Source organism: Emydura macquarii, unplaced genomic scaffold (genome assembly GCF_026122565.2).
Source record: "Emydura macquarii macquarii isolate MOO-44397 ecotype Brisbane River unplaced genomic scaffold, CSIRO-AGI_Emac_v2 contig_374, whole genome shotgun sequence".
Classification (NCBI taxonomy): domain Eukaryota; kingdom Metazoa; phylum Chordata; order Testudines; family Chelidae; genus Emydura; species Emydura macquarii.
Genome location: NW_027130511.1, coordinates 3,157,633 through 3,175,148, shown reverse-complemented (window position 1 = coordinate 3,175,148; position 17,516 = coordinate 3,157,633). Strand labels below are relative to the sequence as shown.

Below are 17,516 nucleotides of genomic sequence, written 5' to 3'. Positions count from 1 at the left end.
ACAGCACTTAGCTCTCAGACAGGAGAATTGGTGTTTCCAGAGGCTGTGGAGATAGTAGTTGCAAAGAATTTGAGGATGTGGTGGGCTGTAGGACAGTTATTTGTCCATTAAGTTGAGAAGTATTATTGGACTAGATGACCCACTAGGGGTCCTTTCCAGCGGCTAGGATTTTGTGAAATTAAGGGTTAATTACTTATCCTTTTATTTGTACTAGGTGTAGTTCAGAGTCACCGAAAGACAGTTTCTATCTTGAACACCCTACAGTCTATTTGTGACCTTTTATTTCATGGTATTGTTAACAAAAACTAGAATTTCATCTTAATTTTACTTGGGATAAATTAGTTAACATTATGGTGATTATTATTTACTTATCTGTTAATTTCCTGTCTTGTGAAAGGAGCAATCTGGCCATGCTATTATTCAGAAGAGTCACACAGGCTGGGTACATATTAGCCAATAATGTAAACCCCACCAGTATACGAGCAATTATTGGTACAGTTATTCTGCATACCTATGCTTCTTAGGTGGCTGAAGGCACTTTAGTCTTCCAGCATATCTGAGGCCAACAGATAACAACATACATACCCTTTGTTTATGTATTTTTTGCATTTTATTGTACTGTATGTCAGAGGATCATTAGCAATAGAAGATTCAAACTAGGTCTGTTCTACTATGCAGATGTTGTATTGCAATGTTAAACCTTTTGTCTTCTTTTGCAGTGAAATTGCAGATAATCCTTATGTGACTTCAGTGCCTGCAAATGCGTTCCATGGGCTGTGTAACGAATCCCTTACCCTGTAAGTCCTACCAGTTTAACTCACACAACTGTCATTCTCTGTGTCTCTGAAGCAAATCACTGTGACATGTGAAATAACAATTCAGCCCAAATCTATAGTGGTTTGTAAAAGAGAGGCACCAGAGAGAAACATTGTCCATGGTCTTGTTTATATAGTTTTTTTCTTTGCCACAGTGACTTGGATCAGTGCTGCTGTCTTCTTTTTAAATTGACCCTACCAAAATATTTGAATAGCAGAAATAACAAAAAGAAACTAAACAGACAGTGGGCAATGGGCATTTATGCAGGGTATGAACTTAGAAAGAAGCACAGAGGAAAGGATTTGCCATACTACTTCTGTAAAGCTGCAGCACAAGTATAATCAGGGGCATATGATAAACTTGGAAGTAGAGGTATGATTCCCAGCTAGCATAGATATATTTACGTTAGCTCTCATTGAGCTACCATGCTAAAAATAGTATAGCAGGGGTAGCACGGGTAGCTGCAAGCAGTGGCATGGGCTAGACATACCAAGTACAGACTTGCCTGAACCCCTTGGGTATGTACTCATGCTAGCCTAACTACACTACTATTTTTAGTGTGGTAGCTCAAATGAGAGCTAGTGCAAGTATGTGTATAAGAGCTGGGAATCACATCCTTAGCTTCAAGTGTTGATGTAGCCCACTAGTACACTTTGCTACAACATAGGTTCAACTTAACAGTCCCTGTCCAACAACATGAGTAAAATGAGCTTGAAAACTGGTGGACAGGAGTACTGGCCAGGAGCCCAGGAAGAGCCATATTTGATAATGGGTGTCAAACTTGGTTAATTTTTGTAGCACAGATGCAATCTGAGCAACAGAGAAGAGCACAGGGTGTTCTTCAAGTAGATGCAGCTGTGTATTCCACTTAGGTGTGTGCACAGCCAGCCTGTCAGCTGGAGAATTTTCCTAGCAGTACCTGTAGGGGGCCGTTGTCCCTCCCCTGGCTACATGAGGCGGTGCCTTTCTGTCCCCCCTCAGTTCCTTCTTATCGCCCGTGGCTGGAGTTGGAGCTCTATGTGGTTTTCAGCCTTACAATCCTTTATTCAGTGACTTTTTTCTAGTTGTATATAGTTTCTTAGTACCCCCAGTATAGTGTTAGTTAGTTAGTTGTAGTTTGTGTTCCTTAATGATGCCCTCAGCAGGTTTAAACATTGTCTGTAATGACGGGGCCATCCCCAATAACGATTTCCACACACAGTGTTTGCTGTGCTAGTGGTTCTCAACCTATTTATATGCGGCCTTCAATGTGTTATGTGGGCTGCATCTGATACTGTATGGCCCTGAAGATGTCACATGGGCTGCAGCTGTGTGCTGATTGGGCCACAGGTTGAGACCGAATGGCCTAGGTGAAGCCCACCTTAAGGAGAAGAGTTGGATTTACAAATCATTCACAAAACTGATTCAAATGGTGCATCATCTGAAGCAGCACCTGCTTGAACAGGCCATGCAGCCTGCTTCAGCACTGAGACCCTTTTCAGATCGCAGGTCACCCTCGAGTTCGGAGAGTGCTGCCACTTTGTGTCCTGGAGCTGACGCCTGTCTGAAGAGAAGGAGGAGTCATTCCCCATTGAATTTGCCAATGGAAAAATGACATAAGTCCAGTCAATACCACTCCAGGTCCCATGGGGACACGTCTTCCTTCTCCAGAAGCAGCGTGGATTGGCCCAGGGTGAATGACAGTGTGCAAGATGGAGCAGGTCCCGTCATCACCAGCACCACACAAAGAAGGTCAGACACCCCCTAGCATTAACTCCCATTCAGCCTTAGGGCATCTACTGAGGAAGGCAATGCTAGCACTAGCTGCTTATGCAGCAGTGGACCTCCTCTGTCTTTCTGTCCCAACCTTTTCCTTGGTCCAGGACTTGCCAAGGCTTTGTCCTTTTTAGCTCTGTTGGTTGTGTAAGCCACTGAACCTATGGGTCTGTTGGTGCTGCACTCCCATGTTTCCCTTCCACATTCAGTGGAAATGGAGCCGGTACTGGACTCGGCACAAGGAACCTCCTTGGCACTGGGAACTTCTTCGGTACCTCCTTGGCCAGCACCACCAATGTTGCCATGGTGGCCGTCTTTGCCCTCCACTTCAGCAGCTCATGTTTGGGTAGCCTTTCCCTCCCCCAAGACAGCGGAACTACCTAGAGAGGGGCATATATATTCCACAGGAGGAAGCATTTGGGTTCAAGGTTTGGGCAGTCACACGCCCTTCTCCAGTGTCCTCCAAGCACCCATTTTGACTCCTTGCTCCAGAGCAGTGTTCCAGGCATCACTCCTTTCCACCCCATTCTCTCTGCTTGGGGACAGGCCAGCTCACTTTCACAATGCTTGGAATCACTACTGACACCTGGGTCCTTAGCACCATCAGATTAATCTATGCCGTCCAGTTCCTCTCCCCTCCAACCCAACCTTCATCCCAGTGCCTCTTTAGGGACCCCTCTGACAAGATACTGAGCAGGTTCACTCTCTGCTTACATTGGGAGCAGTGGAGGAGGTTCCACCAGATCTCTGGCATCAGGGCTTCTATTCCCCATACTTGCTGCTGCCCAACTCCAAGGGAGGGGTAAGACCTATTTTCAACCTTTTTGAGCCTCAACAAATATATCAGGTACATGAGGTTCCAAATGGTCACTCTGTTAACTATCTTCCCCACATTGTCTCAGAATGACTGGTTTGCTGCCTTGGACCTTCAGGTTGCCTGCTTTCATGCAGCGATTTTATCAAGCCACAGAAAATTCCTTTGATTTGTCATACCTCGTGCTTAATTTGTGCCAGGGCTTGCTAGGGCTATGCCCTGGCACCTCTAGGCATGGCAGTTGATAGTCCTGGCTTGCTGCATCAGTTATGAATTAAAAAAATTACTTGAGCCCTGACACCTCTTTCATTACAAATTAAGCACTGATCATACTGGAGCGCCACTTCCAGTATATGATGCTTCTCTTCGGCTTCTCTTCTGCCCTTTGGGTTTTTACCAAATGCATGGCCATCATCCTGGCATATCTCAGAAAGAAAGGGATCCACATCTTCCCATATCTGGATGACTGGTTACTGAGGGACACATCCAGGATGAAGTCCTTTCTCATGACAACACCATTCTGCTCTTGCTCAACTATTTGGGTCTCATCCTAATAAACACCTGGAAGTCAGCTTTGGTTCCTTCTCAGAAAATAGAGTTAATTGGAGTCCTAATTGATTCTATGAGTTTGAGAGCATTTCTGCCAACTGACCATTTTCAGGTGATTGGCCACCTCTGCCTCAGTCTCCAATCTCTGCCTTCCATAACAGTTCAGATGTGCGTGAGGCTCTTAGGCCACATGTCTGCTTGCATGCAGATGGTCCAGTTTTAAAAGGCTGTGTCTTCACCCCTCCGAATTTGGCCCAGGACAGTTTACTATCCAACTGTTCACTCCTTCGACATATTGGTCCGCCTTCTTCCACTGATCCTGAACTCCTTACAGTGGTGGATGTTTCTCGAGAATGTTTGTCAGGGCATCCTTTTGTTAGGCCCTTACCAACCAGGACTGTTATCACCGACACCTCCCTGATGGGTTGGTGAGCACATCTGGGATTGCTGAAAGTCTAGAGTCTGACATCAGTACTTTAATCTTCTTTGCATATCAATATGATGGAGCTTCAGGCCCTTTACAATGCATGTCACACTTTTTGGGTCCATATCAGGGACTCAGTGATTCACATATTTGCTGACAATACTACTGCAATGTATTGTGTGAACAAGCAAGGAGGAGCACATTCCAGGATGCTTTGACAAGAGGCAATCAGGGTGTGACATATTTGCATCAAGGAGAATATCACTGTGATAGCTGACCATTTCCCCAGATTCAGAATCACCTGGTGGACATCTCAGCAGGAATTTTTTGCTGAGTCATGAGTGGTCTCTGAAGACAAGCATTCTCTGTACTATCTTCGAAATCTGAGGTATTCTGACAATTGACCTCTGCCACAAAGGGCAACAGGAAATGTCACTTGTTCTTCTCTGGAGGGGGCCTCAATCCAGGCTCCCTGTCTGATGTCTTCCATCTCAGTTGGCAAGCGGCTCCTTCTATGCCTTTCTCCTGATCCCAATTATCCCACAGGTCAGCCTCAAGCCAAAGATGGATCAGGCCAAGCTCATCCTCATTACCCAGGAGTAGCTGAGGCAGTGCTAATTCTCCAACTTTCTTGTAATGTCAACTCAGCCTCTCATACCACTTCCTCTCGATCTCAACCTACTCAATCAGAATCATAATTGCACTCTGTACTCAGCTCCCTGTATCACACTGCATGGCTGCTGCGTGGCTTAATGAGGAGGAAGAGCAGTGTTCAGTGGCTGTTCAGTGGATTCTACTCAACAGTGGACAGCCCTCTACTAAAATGACCTATTTGGCAAAATGAAAACAGTTTTCTGTGTGGTCACTGGCCTGCAGAATTCAACCAATGCAGGCTGCCATCCAAGGCATCTTAGCTGCACGTTCAGTCATCAGGAGTTGAGTTTAGTTCATGAAAGTTCATCTGACAGTGATATTAGCATTTCATCCCTCTGTTTCGGGAAGAGCAGTCTTCTCCAATCCCATGGTATCACGATTCTTAAAAGGACTTCTTCACCTACATCCTCGGGTCCGAGAGCTGGTTCCTCTGTGGGACTTTAACAAGGTCCTAGCAGCGCTGATGGGACCTCCATTCGAACCCCTAGCATCTTGTTCCTTTCCTCTCATGCATCAGAAAACTGTTCCTGGTAGCAATAACATCTGCAAGAAGAGAGTGTGAGTTGCAGGCTCTCATGGCAAGGCATCCTTATACACAATTCTCCAAAGACAAGGTAACTTTACGACCACATCCAAAATTGTCTAAAGTGATTTCTCAGTTTCATCTGAACAAGGCAGTATACTTACCTGTATTCTTTCCTAAACCACAGCATCTGCATACATCAGATGTCAGGTGATATCTAGCCTTTTATTTGTACATGAGTAAACCATTTCATGCAATCTGCATATGACACAAACAAGAGAGGTGAAGCATGAAATGGTTTAGTGGTTTCTGCACAGATGATCTTTAGATGGATAACATCCTATATCAAGACTGCATATGAAATAGTTTTTGCTATGGCCCCTCAGTGGATTCAAGCTCATTCAATGAGAGTGCAAACAACGTCAGTTCCATTACTCAGTGATGTTTCCATATCAAACATTTACTGGTCTGTTACGTGGTCTTCCATACATACATTTATGAATCATTATGCCATTACTGCATCTTACAAGGCAGATATAACCTTTGGTAAGGTGATCCTGAAATCTTTGTTTGGACAGACTCTGAGCCCCACCTCCTCAGTAGGGTACTGCTTGTGAGTCACCTAAGTGGAAGAGATGGCTGCATCTACTCGAAGAAGAGGGAATGGTTATTTACTGTAACTGTGGTTCTTCGAGATGAGATTCCACGACCCACCCTCCATCCCCTCTGCACTGGAGTCTCTTCTCTGGGTATTTGGTATAAAGAAATTGAGAGTGGTCGGGGTGGCGCCGCTTCATAAAGCCAATGGAGATGCTATGGCCATGAGGCACAACCCTACGGGTACTGCTAGGCAAATTCTACAGCTCCGGTGCACTCTGTGCACACACACACACACACACAAGTGAAATACATGTTTGCATCACATCTCGAAGAACCAGAGTTACAGAAGTAACTGTTTCACCTGAGAAACCAGGGGAGCTCATTTAATGCTGGTGGACAGATCTGAGCTGGGTAATAGAACCACTTTCTTGGGGAAAACAGTAAAAATTAGTACAAGTTTCAAGTGCTATCTGTCATTCATCTGTGCTCAGTAGTCAAGAATGCTGCTGAGTATCCATTAGATCTTATGTTATACCTCCAAGAGATTAAAATTCATCCCATCTGGAATGCATGTGCTGTTGCCTTGGAAAAGATGAAGTATAGTTCTCTAGGAATCTAGATAGAACTGAATTGTAAAAACTGCTAATCTCATTTATTTGTTTGCAGCAAACTCTACAATAATGGCTTCACTAGGGTCCAAGGCCACGCTTTCAATGGGACAAAGCTGGATGCTGTGTAAGTAACACCTCTGAAACATTCCTTTATCTAGGCGCATGATTGGAGGCTAAAATCCTCAGCATGGATTCAATCTCCCTCTCTCTCTATGACTTTGCTGAGCAGATTGGGAGATTGAGATATACAAGGTAAGATTGTAAAAACACCACCCCCTCTGGAAATTACTGTACGGAGAACAAAAAATTGTGTCTGAGAAGATGCCAAAACTGGATGAGGTGAGAAAGAATGCATCAGCAGGGAATGGAGGAAGGAATTGCACCTTGGAGGCTCCAGAGTAAAATAATATGCTTTTCTTTCTGTGACAAACTTGTTAAAAAATGAAAAATCAGGATTAGGAAACAGTTGATACTGGCTTTGGCACCCTTCCAGGCCTCCTGTGCAGCTGCAAATGTTATGGGATATGTCTCTATAGGCAATAATTATATGGGCAGTTTGGAATATGCTTATGCATCCGGACACTTAGTATTCAAAGAAAAGCATCAGTGAATTTGGTGGTTTAAAGGCATTGGGAAAGAGGCATTGGGAAAGAGGCATTGCGAAAGAGGTATACATTTTTATTATTATGTCTACATGTGGCGATACTGGTCCCCACGACAAAAGGTTAATCTCAGCTCAGCTTCCATCCTTCCTAGCACAGGCATTGGGGAAAGAGGCATTGGGAAAGAGGTATACATTTTTATTATTATGTCTACATGTGGCGATACTGGTCCCCACGACAAAAGGTTAATCTCAGCTCAGCTTCCATCCTTCCTAGCACAGCATATTAAAGGAAAGGCAATGAGTGGCCACTTGTAAGACAGAAGGAAGACAGGTTCGTATTTATTCCTGTATCAGGACTGGCCCTTAGAAATTAGATACAGAAAAAACTTATCAGCTTATCTAATCCATCCCATGAAAAGGACAGAAATGTTTCCTACAGCATTTTTCTAGTGCTGTGTCTAGGTCTGTAATTCCTGCTGCTTCCCCCGGGAGACTTTTCTACCGTCTGATCTCACAATTAGTGACAATTGCAATTATATTTTTAGTCATGTGGACTAGGAACTGGACTGAGTCCAGCTACTCATTTCACACAGGCCACTGCACACCAAGCCAATAGTGAAAAGTTTTCTTTACTCAAACCAGATCACATCTGGCCACTGAGCTAAAGGTGATAATATACATAAACTTCTACCAGTCCTGCCAAGACATCCTTTAGTTTGTATACCTGTGACAGAGCTCTGGCAACCAACAGTTGAGCCAGCACACCAGAGGAACTCAAGTCCCCTCGCCTGCAGAGGAAGTGTCATTTCAGTGGCTTTAGAGTTAGACATGAGGGTGAAACTAGAAACTCTTTTTAATTCCTACGCTGGCTGATTCTTTGAGTCTGTAGCTACTTGGCAGAGTAGGGAGTAGTGGTGCTGTGATGCATGGCACTTGGGAATTTTTAAGAAATGGACAAAAATGAGCATTTTAGTAAGACGGACTATAAAAACATTGTTGAGCACTCATGGTTTATTTTTTTCCTGCTAGTTTTGTATGAGACATGAGTCTAAAGAGAAACTTAAGAAAACCAGTTAGGAAAAGAGACCTTTCACATCAGATTGACTTTAAAATGACTACACGGGATCACACCCTCTCTCTCATTTCAAAAAAATAAACTGTGCTGAGCATTTGATGCTTCTCTGATGCTGTCACACACAAATTATCGTACTAGTATAGTTTTTAGTTTAATTATTTTTGAGGGATGGAGAAGGGATGTTGGTTCTAGCCCAACAACAACAGTGTGTTTTTTAAGATCTTTGCAGCATGCCTTGATTTGATAGAAATTTTTGAAAGCTTAAAAATAAGGTCAGAGCAGATAATTTCAATGTGAATTTTTAGTAGCTTTCTGGCTCAGACACACAACAATATTATATAAATAAAGCAATAAAATAAAAATTTTAGTATTTTGGTAAGCATCTAAGATACTGAAGCCGTTCTGCTAGCAGGGCATATATTTTCATAAGTGTAATGCTAGCAGCCTTGCTTGCTTTATAATCATGGATGCAAATTACTTACCTGGAGAAAAGGGGATTAGAGTTGGATGTTGAGAGCAGTAGAGAAGAGTCACCTGCTGTGTACATGAGACATGGATGTGACAATAGGATGAAAAAGTCCTCCCAAAGTTTTTCCCTTTACATATTTTCCTGCTTAGCCTCCCAACAGATACTGCTACTTAATATCCATGTAGGCTTCTTCCCCATCTTCTGACCCCATCATGTAGGTAATCTGTGCCAGTCATTAGCAATGGGCAAACCTCAAAAGATTCTGGAGGTTCTGTTCACCTCAGCAAAGTATACCAAAGTTACCATGAACAGAAGTTTGACTGAGAAATCTTGCTGAAAATCTTATGACTAGAAAGATTCTTCACCAGAGAGATGCATTAGGATGCCTCTGATGTTTTCTGGTACTTCCTTCTTTTAACCAAATCTCAAATTCTATGAGAGTGAACACTTCATGCTGTCTTGCTATTTCTGTTCCTAAACCAGGAAGCACAAAAGAGCTACATTTTTTCAATAGTTAACCAGAATTTCTGAATTTCCAGAAAAGTTCAAGTTTTAATTAAAGATTTAGGATTGGTTTTATTTTATCCATACTGGTTCAATTGCATCCCCTCTGAGACAGGGAAGTTTTCCATGATAGCATAGGTGCTTGGGTATCTAACAGATGGCATATAAGAACATAACAACGGGCATATTGTATCCAATTAAAGATCCATCTAGCCAGCTGTGGCCAATGCCAGATGCTTCAGAGGAAATGAATAGAACAGGCCAATTATCTTATGTTCCCTCCCTTGTCATCCAGTCGCAGCATTTGGCAGTCAGAGGCTATATGAGTTTAGGTAGATAAGGACAGTATAAGTGGAAGAGTCACAGTGAGTGTCACTAGACTGTGTCACTGTTGGGACTGTTACTGGATAATACCAAGGCATTCCCAATTTATGTTTCAGTGTCCACAGAAATCCCAAGAAGTGACATGTATTTAAATACATTCTGAGGCTGTGAGCTGGAATGCTTTAATCTTTCCAAGAATTAGTGTATACGTTATGTATGAAAGTTTTCAGTCATTACATTTTTTATGTCGTATTGTTTTGTTGAACTGTAGTTTGAGGGATATTTTTGGAGGAATTTCTAGTCTTACTACCCTCACATATGTGAGTGCTAGAACTGCTGGCCATATTGGTATTTACCCTTATATAAAAGGAACAAGTTTTCAGTCTTAGGTCAGCCTTATTTGGTGTCCTAAACATGTGCTGAGTTGAGCTGGTATGAAGAGAAACAGCAGAATGCCCTCATCTGGTTCAGCAAAATTTCTTTGTATTCCTTTTTAAAAGAACTTTGTAATCTCTACTGTTGTAAATGAAACTTTCCATACATGACCTAGAGCAGAACTGTCTGTAAACAGTCAGAAACAATAGCTTTGAAAAGTGTGAACTGCCCCATTCTTCTCAATAGAACGTTGATGCTTAAGACAAGGATTTCAAATGTAGTGTCAATATGGTGTTGTCTTTGAAGCCTAAGGATTCCAGACGGGGGCACCAGAACAGGGGAGTCTGGGGGCGATGGCCCCATCACTTTTAAAAGTGGATAGATTATGCCCTCCCACTTCTTACCTGCCTTAAGGGTAAGCAACAGAGCGGGAGAGGGTGGAGAGGAGCAAATGAGGGGCAAGGCCTTGGGGGGAGGAGGCGATGTGAGGGTGGGGCCTTGGGGGGGAAGAGGTGGCATATAATGGCTATAAACTGGCCATCAGAAAGTTTAGACTTGAAATTAAATGCAGGTTTCTAAACATCAGAGGAGTGAAGTTCTGGAATAGCCTTCCAAGGGGAGCAATGGGGGCAAAAAACCTAGCTAGCTTCAAAACTGAGCTTGATAAATTTATGGAGGGGATGGTATGATGGGACAGCCTAGTTTGGCAATTGATTGATCTTTGACTACTGGTGGTAGATATGCCAATGGCCTGTGAAGGGATGTTTGATGGGATGGGTTCTGAGTTATTACAGAGAATTCTTTCTTGGATGTCTGGCTGATGAGTCTTGCCCACATGCTCAGGGTTTAACTGATTGCCTTATTTGGTGTTGGGAAGGAATTTTCCCCCAGGGAGATTGGCAAAGGCTCTAGGGATTTTTCACCTTCCTCTGTAGCATGGGGCATGGCTCACTTGCAGGTGGATTCTCTGTACCTTAAAGTCATTAAACCATGATTTGAGGACTTTAATAACTCAGTCATAGGTCAGGGGTCTATTACAGGTGCGGTGGGTGAGTTTCTGTGGCCTGCGTTCTGCAGGATGTCAGACTAGATGATCATATTGGTCCCTTCTGACCTTAGAATCTATGAGGCTATGAGTCTATGGGGGCTGGGCCTCAGGGGGGAAAGGAGTGGGGCAGGGCCACGATTCAGGCGCCAGTGGCCCCCTTCTAGGAAGCTTCCAGCGCTCCTGATGTCAGATGTAATGTTGTTTTACTCCAGACATTTTAGCAGAAAGATCCAGCTACTCTCAGATTGTAAGGTGCAATTTGTAGCATATCATCACTTTTTCCCTCTGACTCTGACCTCTGGACCTAAAGATCTGGGTTAGAGGTGGATTCTTCTCACCTTTCAAAAGGAACACAGTTCATCTTTATTCTTGAACTTCTTTCTGCAATGAATTTAGTGCTGCTGAAAAGTGCCAGATTGACAGAGACTAAAGTCCCTTATACAGCCACAAAGGGCATACAAATTGAGCATGTGTCTTGATGGACCTTCAGTTACAGGTAAGTAAACTCTTCTTTAGCTTTTTCTCTGGAGCGTACTAAGCCCTTTATGTCTTCAATGCAATTGTTCATTGCAGTTGTAGTCCAAGTTAAGTGCTCACCAGTTTCCACTCAGAGGATATGATTTCTTCATGCATTTGTTTATGCTATCAGTTGCTTAATGTAACTGCACCAACTAGAGTATTGGCTCATTCCAACAGAGAACAGGCAGCATCGGTGGCTTTCCTGGCACAAGAATGTACCATAGACATTTGAAAACCTGTGACTTGGTCATCAGTCCATTCTTTTGCTGCTCATTATGCCATCTACCACCAGCTCAGAGATGATGCAAGCTTTGGACAGGTTGTCTTACCATTACCGTTCAGACAGATGCCAAGCCCACCCCCATGTTTGCTTGTGAGTCACCTACAGCAGAATGAACATGTACAATCACTGGAAAAAGAAATAATTCCCTATCTTTCCATAGCTGCTGTCCAGCTTCTTCCACCCCACCATTGGATATGAAGTGCTCCATTATATCTTCCTCAGGATGACAAGATAGGGTGCAAGAGTCATTTACATATTCCTCAAGAGCATCTCCTTTTGCTCTTACAGTTTTTGTAAATGTTCAAAAGACTCTTCCCATGTGAGATTATCTTGCCTCATGGTTTCCTATCTCTTCACTGTTGGGCCTTCCCTTTTGCAATATGCCTACATGGCCTGTCTGGAATCTGTGGGGTACATACAGACCAAACCATCAGATCTCTGTGCCACCCTTCACGAAGAAATCCTCCTTCTGCTTCTGCTACTTAACCGGCTCCTAGACATTATCTCTTCAAGGTCCTCCTTAAACCAAGGAGATGTCCAAAGAAGTCTCTCAAGCTGGTAATTTGAGGAGACCGACACCTATATCATTCATGTTGCCTGACAAGTTGTAGTCCCTCATTGCAGCTGGTTGATTTTAGAAATTTTCAGAACTTACCTAAGAGAGTGGCTGAGTCTCTTCAAACACCCATTGAGGAGTTTCAGGAGCATTTTCACAAACTGATTGATGGACTCCAATTCAGCTACAGCTAGGAGAATAACTTTCCCTATTAATGATGCTATTATGGATCTGCAAAGATTTTGTGGCAAACTCCTTCTACATTAGGGTTTTGTTTTTGTTTTTGTTTTTTAAATACCATACTCCTTTGCAGGGGCAGAATTTTTCTATACTTATCCAGTACCAGGATCTCTAGTTTTAACAGCTGACAATGAGTGCTCATTCCCCTATAGTGAAGGCTGCCTCACCAGTATCTTTACAAAATATCTTTATTATGGAGTTTGTAAGGCAGTCACCTGGAGATCAATTCATATTTTCACAAGACACTACTCCATCATAGAAACATCAAGACTGATGCATCTTTTGGCAAAGTTGTGCTGAGGTCTTTATTCACTTAGATTCTGAGTCCCATCACCTTACATTGAATCACTGCTTGTGAGTCAGTATGAGCGGAATATAAGCATATGGGCAACACTTGAAGAAAGAAAATCAGTAACTGGAGTTCTTTGAGAAGGACTGTCCGTGTGTGTATTTCATGACCCACTCTCCTTCCCCTCTGCTATGGAGTTCTATGCCATTGAGATTCTGTGGTGGAAAAGGAACTGAGTAGTGGTTGGGCTATCTGCCTTATATACCCTCAGTGCAGATTACGAGGACACTCTGGGCACGAGCAAAGCCCCAGTGGACACTGCTGGCCAAAAGACTCTGATATTGAGTGCATGGGGTGCCTGTGCACCATGAGTGGAATATATATGCACAATGCATTTCAAAGAACTACAGTAAGTAACTTTTTTATTCTTAATTTTTTTTTAGGATATAAACAAGACATTAATGATGTCAGTAGTCCTAGCTGATCACTTAATTAGCCATTATTAGTTGCTTACATACTGCAGGCATCATGGTAAAAGAGAATCTTGAGGAGATATTTGAAGGAGGACAGGTAAAGGCTTTACAGATTAATTTGGGGAGGGCATTGCATGTATTGGTGCAATATGGTAAAAGTGTGGAGGTGCTTTTGGGAGAAGTAGACAAAACAGGCAATGCAGATTGGCATCATTGTAGAGAATATGGTGCTGGGGGAAATGATGCTATAAGATATAATGGCAGATAGGGAGGGACTAGAGATTTACATAAGATGCAGTGGAAAAATGGAAGCCATTGAAGGGATTCAAAGAGTGGCATGGGATTGCTTGAAATTCTTTATTTGAAACTTTTCCCCCTTTTTATAAATAAAACATTTTTGTAAAATGCTTCTGGTTTTTCTACATTTTACAGTTTTTTATCTACAGTCCACATTTTAAAGTTTTGAATTTTCAGGGTTTTGGGTTTTGCCACTGCATGCAATATAATGCAATTTTTTTCACTTTTTTTCCTTTTGCATTTTTACTTTTACCACTCTATAGGTTTTCATTACTTCCTCAACTTCTGAAAAGCTTCAAAATGACAAAAGTAAGAATGAAACTCCGTAACTCTTCAAAAGTAGAAGTTTTGAAAAGTTACAAAGTAACAAAAAGAAAAAGGGGGAGGGGAACCTGGACATCATTTATTATATTCCAATCAGTGTCAGAAAGGAAAAACTGGAAGGAAGGAAGAAACCAAAATTAAAAAAAAAATATTTCACCAAAACCTTTTTTTTGGAAAATATGGGGGGAAGTCATACCTTTTGAGACAGAAACAACTTTAGAATTGTTCTCCCATTTTTCAGCTAGTTTTAGAATGACATGGTTAGAACAGCAGGGCAGGAAGGTCATTCAAAATTGACCTGAGGTCAGTGTCAGGAAGACCAGAGAGGAATAGGTTGCACTAATCAAGATGCACAATGATAAGCATTGAAAAAAGTTTTTAAGCAGTGTGGACAGAGAAAAGATTGGATCTTGGAAATGGTAAAAAAAGGAAGAAGCATAATTTGGATATAGGCTGGATCTATAGAGCTAAAGAGGGTGGAGTCGAAGATGACACCTGGATAATAGGCAGGCCTGACGGGAAGGGTGATGGTACTAACAACAGTGACAGATATTAGTAGAAGAATGGAAAGCTTGACAAGGACGCTTCCATAGCACAGTCTCCTGCATCATCTGGGCATTAACATTTACTTAAAACTATTTTTAAAAAGATAATAGGTGAACAAGGGCATTGAAGCTTTTAATTTGGTCTTGCTCATGATGAGTTTTACTTGAGAGAAAAAAGTTAGAGTACATTTAGACAAGAGATGTACAGCAGGACAATGGAGCTGTTGGAAGAGGCTAAACCAGTCATACGTAAAAGCCTTCAGTCAAAGCAGAAATTATCAAAAAGAGTCTATTCCTTTTTCATTTAAATCGGGTACATATTAAACAAAACAAAAAGTGCTTAAACAACTGAAATCAATTAGTATCAGGAAATCCTGCATTCTGATGGCCCTGAGTCATGTACGTTCAAACTGGCAGGCAGCAGTGAAGCCCCCCCTCATTAATGCATTATTATAAACATGCCATTGGTCTCTGGATGGCTCTGTAGGTTTGAGAGTCTGTCTAATTTTATTGGCAGATCTGAACTGTTATCTTTCAACTTTGTTACTTCCAGTGTTGTCTTAAATGTTAGAGACAAATATTGCAAAATTAGACAAGGAATTATTAAGTTGTACAATGTTTTTAGTGCTTCGGCCAAACAAGTTTTCTCTTGCTTCAAGTCAAGATGTTGAAGTCTCTGATTAATCTTTAGCTCGTGTTCTGTTTTTTATTTTTAAAGATACCTAGTGTTAGATTTGCAGACAGGAAATGAAGGGGGAAAGAGCAAATAGCACTAAAGCCACTGAGTCAACATTGACAAGGGAGAATGGTTCCCATATTTCTTCATAGAGTGTCAGATATAGGGAGATACTAATCCCTGATATAATGTTAAAGCAGAGTTAGGGTCCATTTCACGTGACAGCAGATGAGAGGGTAGGCTATGAGTGAATTTCTCAGTGACATTCAAGAAATTAGGTATATGTTATGCCTAACAAATAATATTCAGGAAATATATTCCAGTGCCCACTGTGCACTTGCGTTTTATAGCTCAACTGAAATATTTTCATCTTCTGACTTGGCTACAGTGAGAATTATGGGCCTGTGCCCAATGAAGTCAATGGAAATTTTGCCATTGACTTAACTGGGGGCAGGATTAAGTCCTTTGTAATTTTCAATACAAAAAATTATGACTTCCAGCCTAATTTGTACATTTTACAGTTAAACCAATTCAGTTGATCACAGGATGACTATGAGCTGCCAATGTGAAGTGGCCGTGAAAAAAAGCTAATGCGGCCCTAGGATGCATCAGGCAAGGTATTTCTGTAGAGATAGGGAAGTGTTAGTACAATTATACAAGGCATTGGTCAGACCTCATTTGGAATATTGTGTGCAGTTCTGGTCTCCCATGTCTAAGAAAGATTAATTCAAACTGGAACAGGCACAGAGAAGAGCTAATAGGATGATCCGAGGAATGGAAAACCTGCCTTATGAGAGGAGACTCAAAGAACTTGGCTTGTTTATCGAAGATCCTGGTCACATATCTGTTTTCATTTATCCTTCCATTTAATTTGAACTGAATTAGCTCATGGTCTCTCGAACCAAGGTTGTCCCCTACATCTATGAGGTCTTCACTACTCACCAATACCAAATCTAAAATGGCACCCCCTCTTGTTCGTTCAGCAAGTATTTGGTGAAGGAAACTGTCAGCTATCACATCCATGAAAATCTGGGCCCTTTTATTATTACTAGCACTAGTCTTCCAGTCTATATCTGGGAAATTAAAATCTCCCATAATCACGTGCTCCCCTGTAGCATGTATTTCATTTAAAACATTAAGGGAGGTCTCTATCCTTATCCAAATCAGATCCTAGTGGTCTGTAGCTTTCTTTGCCAATGTAATTTTTGTCCAGAAAGATTCTGTCTTTTCCATTGCATCACTTCTAATCTCTTTACAGTCTACTTCATCATTGATATACAATGCTACTCCACCACCTTTGTCTTTATTTCTGTCTTTCCTAAACAGCACATACCCTTCAATACTTGTACTCCAGTCATGACTACTATTCCACCATGTTTCTGTTATCCCTATAATATCTGGTTTCACTTCTTGCACCAATAGCTCTAGTTCCTCCATTTTGTTGCCCACGAGGTCCTTGCATTGGTGTACAAACATCTTAATTTTTGCTGTTTGACGTTGCTCACATTCCTTACACGATTCAGCACAGTCATTCTACTGCCAGTATCACCTACTAGACTGGTATCTACACCACCCTTCCTCTTAATGTCCATTCTTCTACCCACTGCTATATCCTTTCTTATTTCATTTTCCTCCCTTTCAATGTTAAACTCAGGCATGGAGATTACCCGGGCATCTCCCAAACCTCTCCCCCAAATTCCTAATTTAAAACTCTCTTAATCAGTTGTGCCAAACTCCATCCTAGAAGTCTATTTCACTCCCTATTCAGGTAATCATAAGCCAAATCAGATATGCTAAAATATATTAGTCCATTGGGAAAAACTATCTGATGTAAAATGCCTGACCTCTCTAGAGGAGTTTGTTACTGGAATGAATTACCGGCAATAATAAGCCAGATATTTTAAAAGCTACTTAAACTTCAGTTTAAGGCAAAATATAAGAAATTAGCTAAATTGGAATGCAACTGATGCCCAGGATTTATCCTCTGACTAGGTAGATTGGCCACTTTCTTTTAATATTAAGGAGTAGCACTGAATTTAGCTTTAATTGTTCCATTGCTGTATTATGGTAACTTCTTTAGTGTTCAATAAGCATCGTGTGGTATTTCTTTAACTGTGTAACATGCTACTTGTCTCTCTGCATATACACTGCTACCTGTATCTACATTTT

At 41.8% G+C, this 17,516-nt stretch overlaps 1 protein-coding gene across 1 annotated transcript in view; it reads left to right on the top strand.

The window, feature by feature from the left end:
• TSHR (thyroid stimulating hormone receptor) overlaps positions 1–17,516 on the top strand; it is a 206,915-nt gene that overhangs the window by 135,712 nt on the left and 53,687 nt on the right. Inside the window, exons 6-7 of the mRNA XM_067531936.1 lie at positions 720–797; positions 6,802–6,870. Of these exons, the coding sequence (XP_067388037.1) occupies positions 720–797; positions 6,802–6,870 (147 nt within the window). The remainder of the gene's footprint in view (positions 1–719; positions 798–6,801; positions 6,871–17,516) is intronic.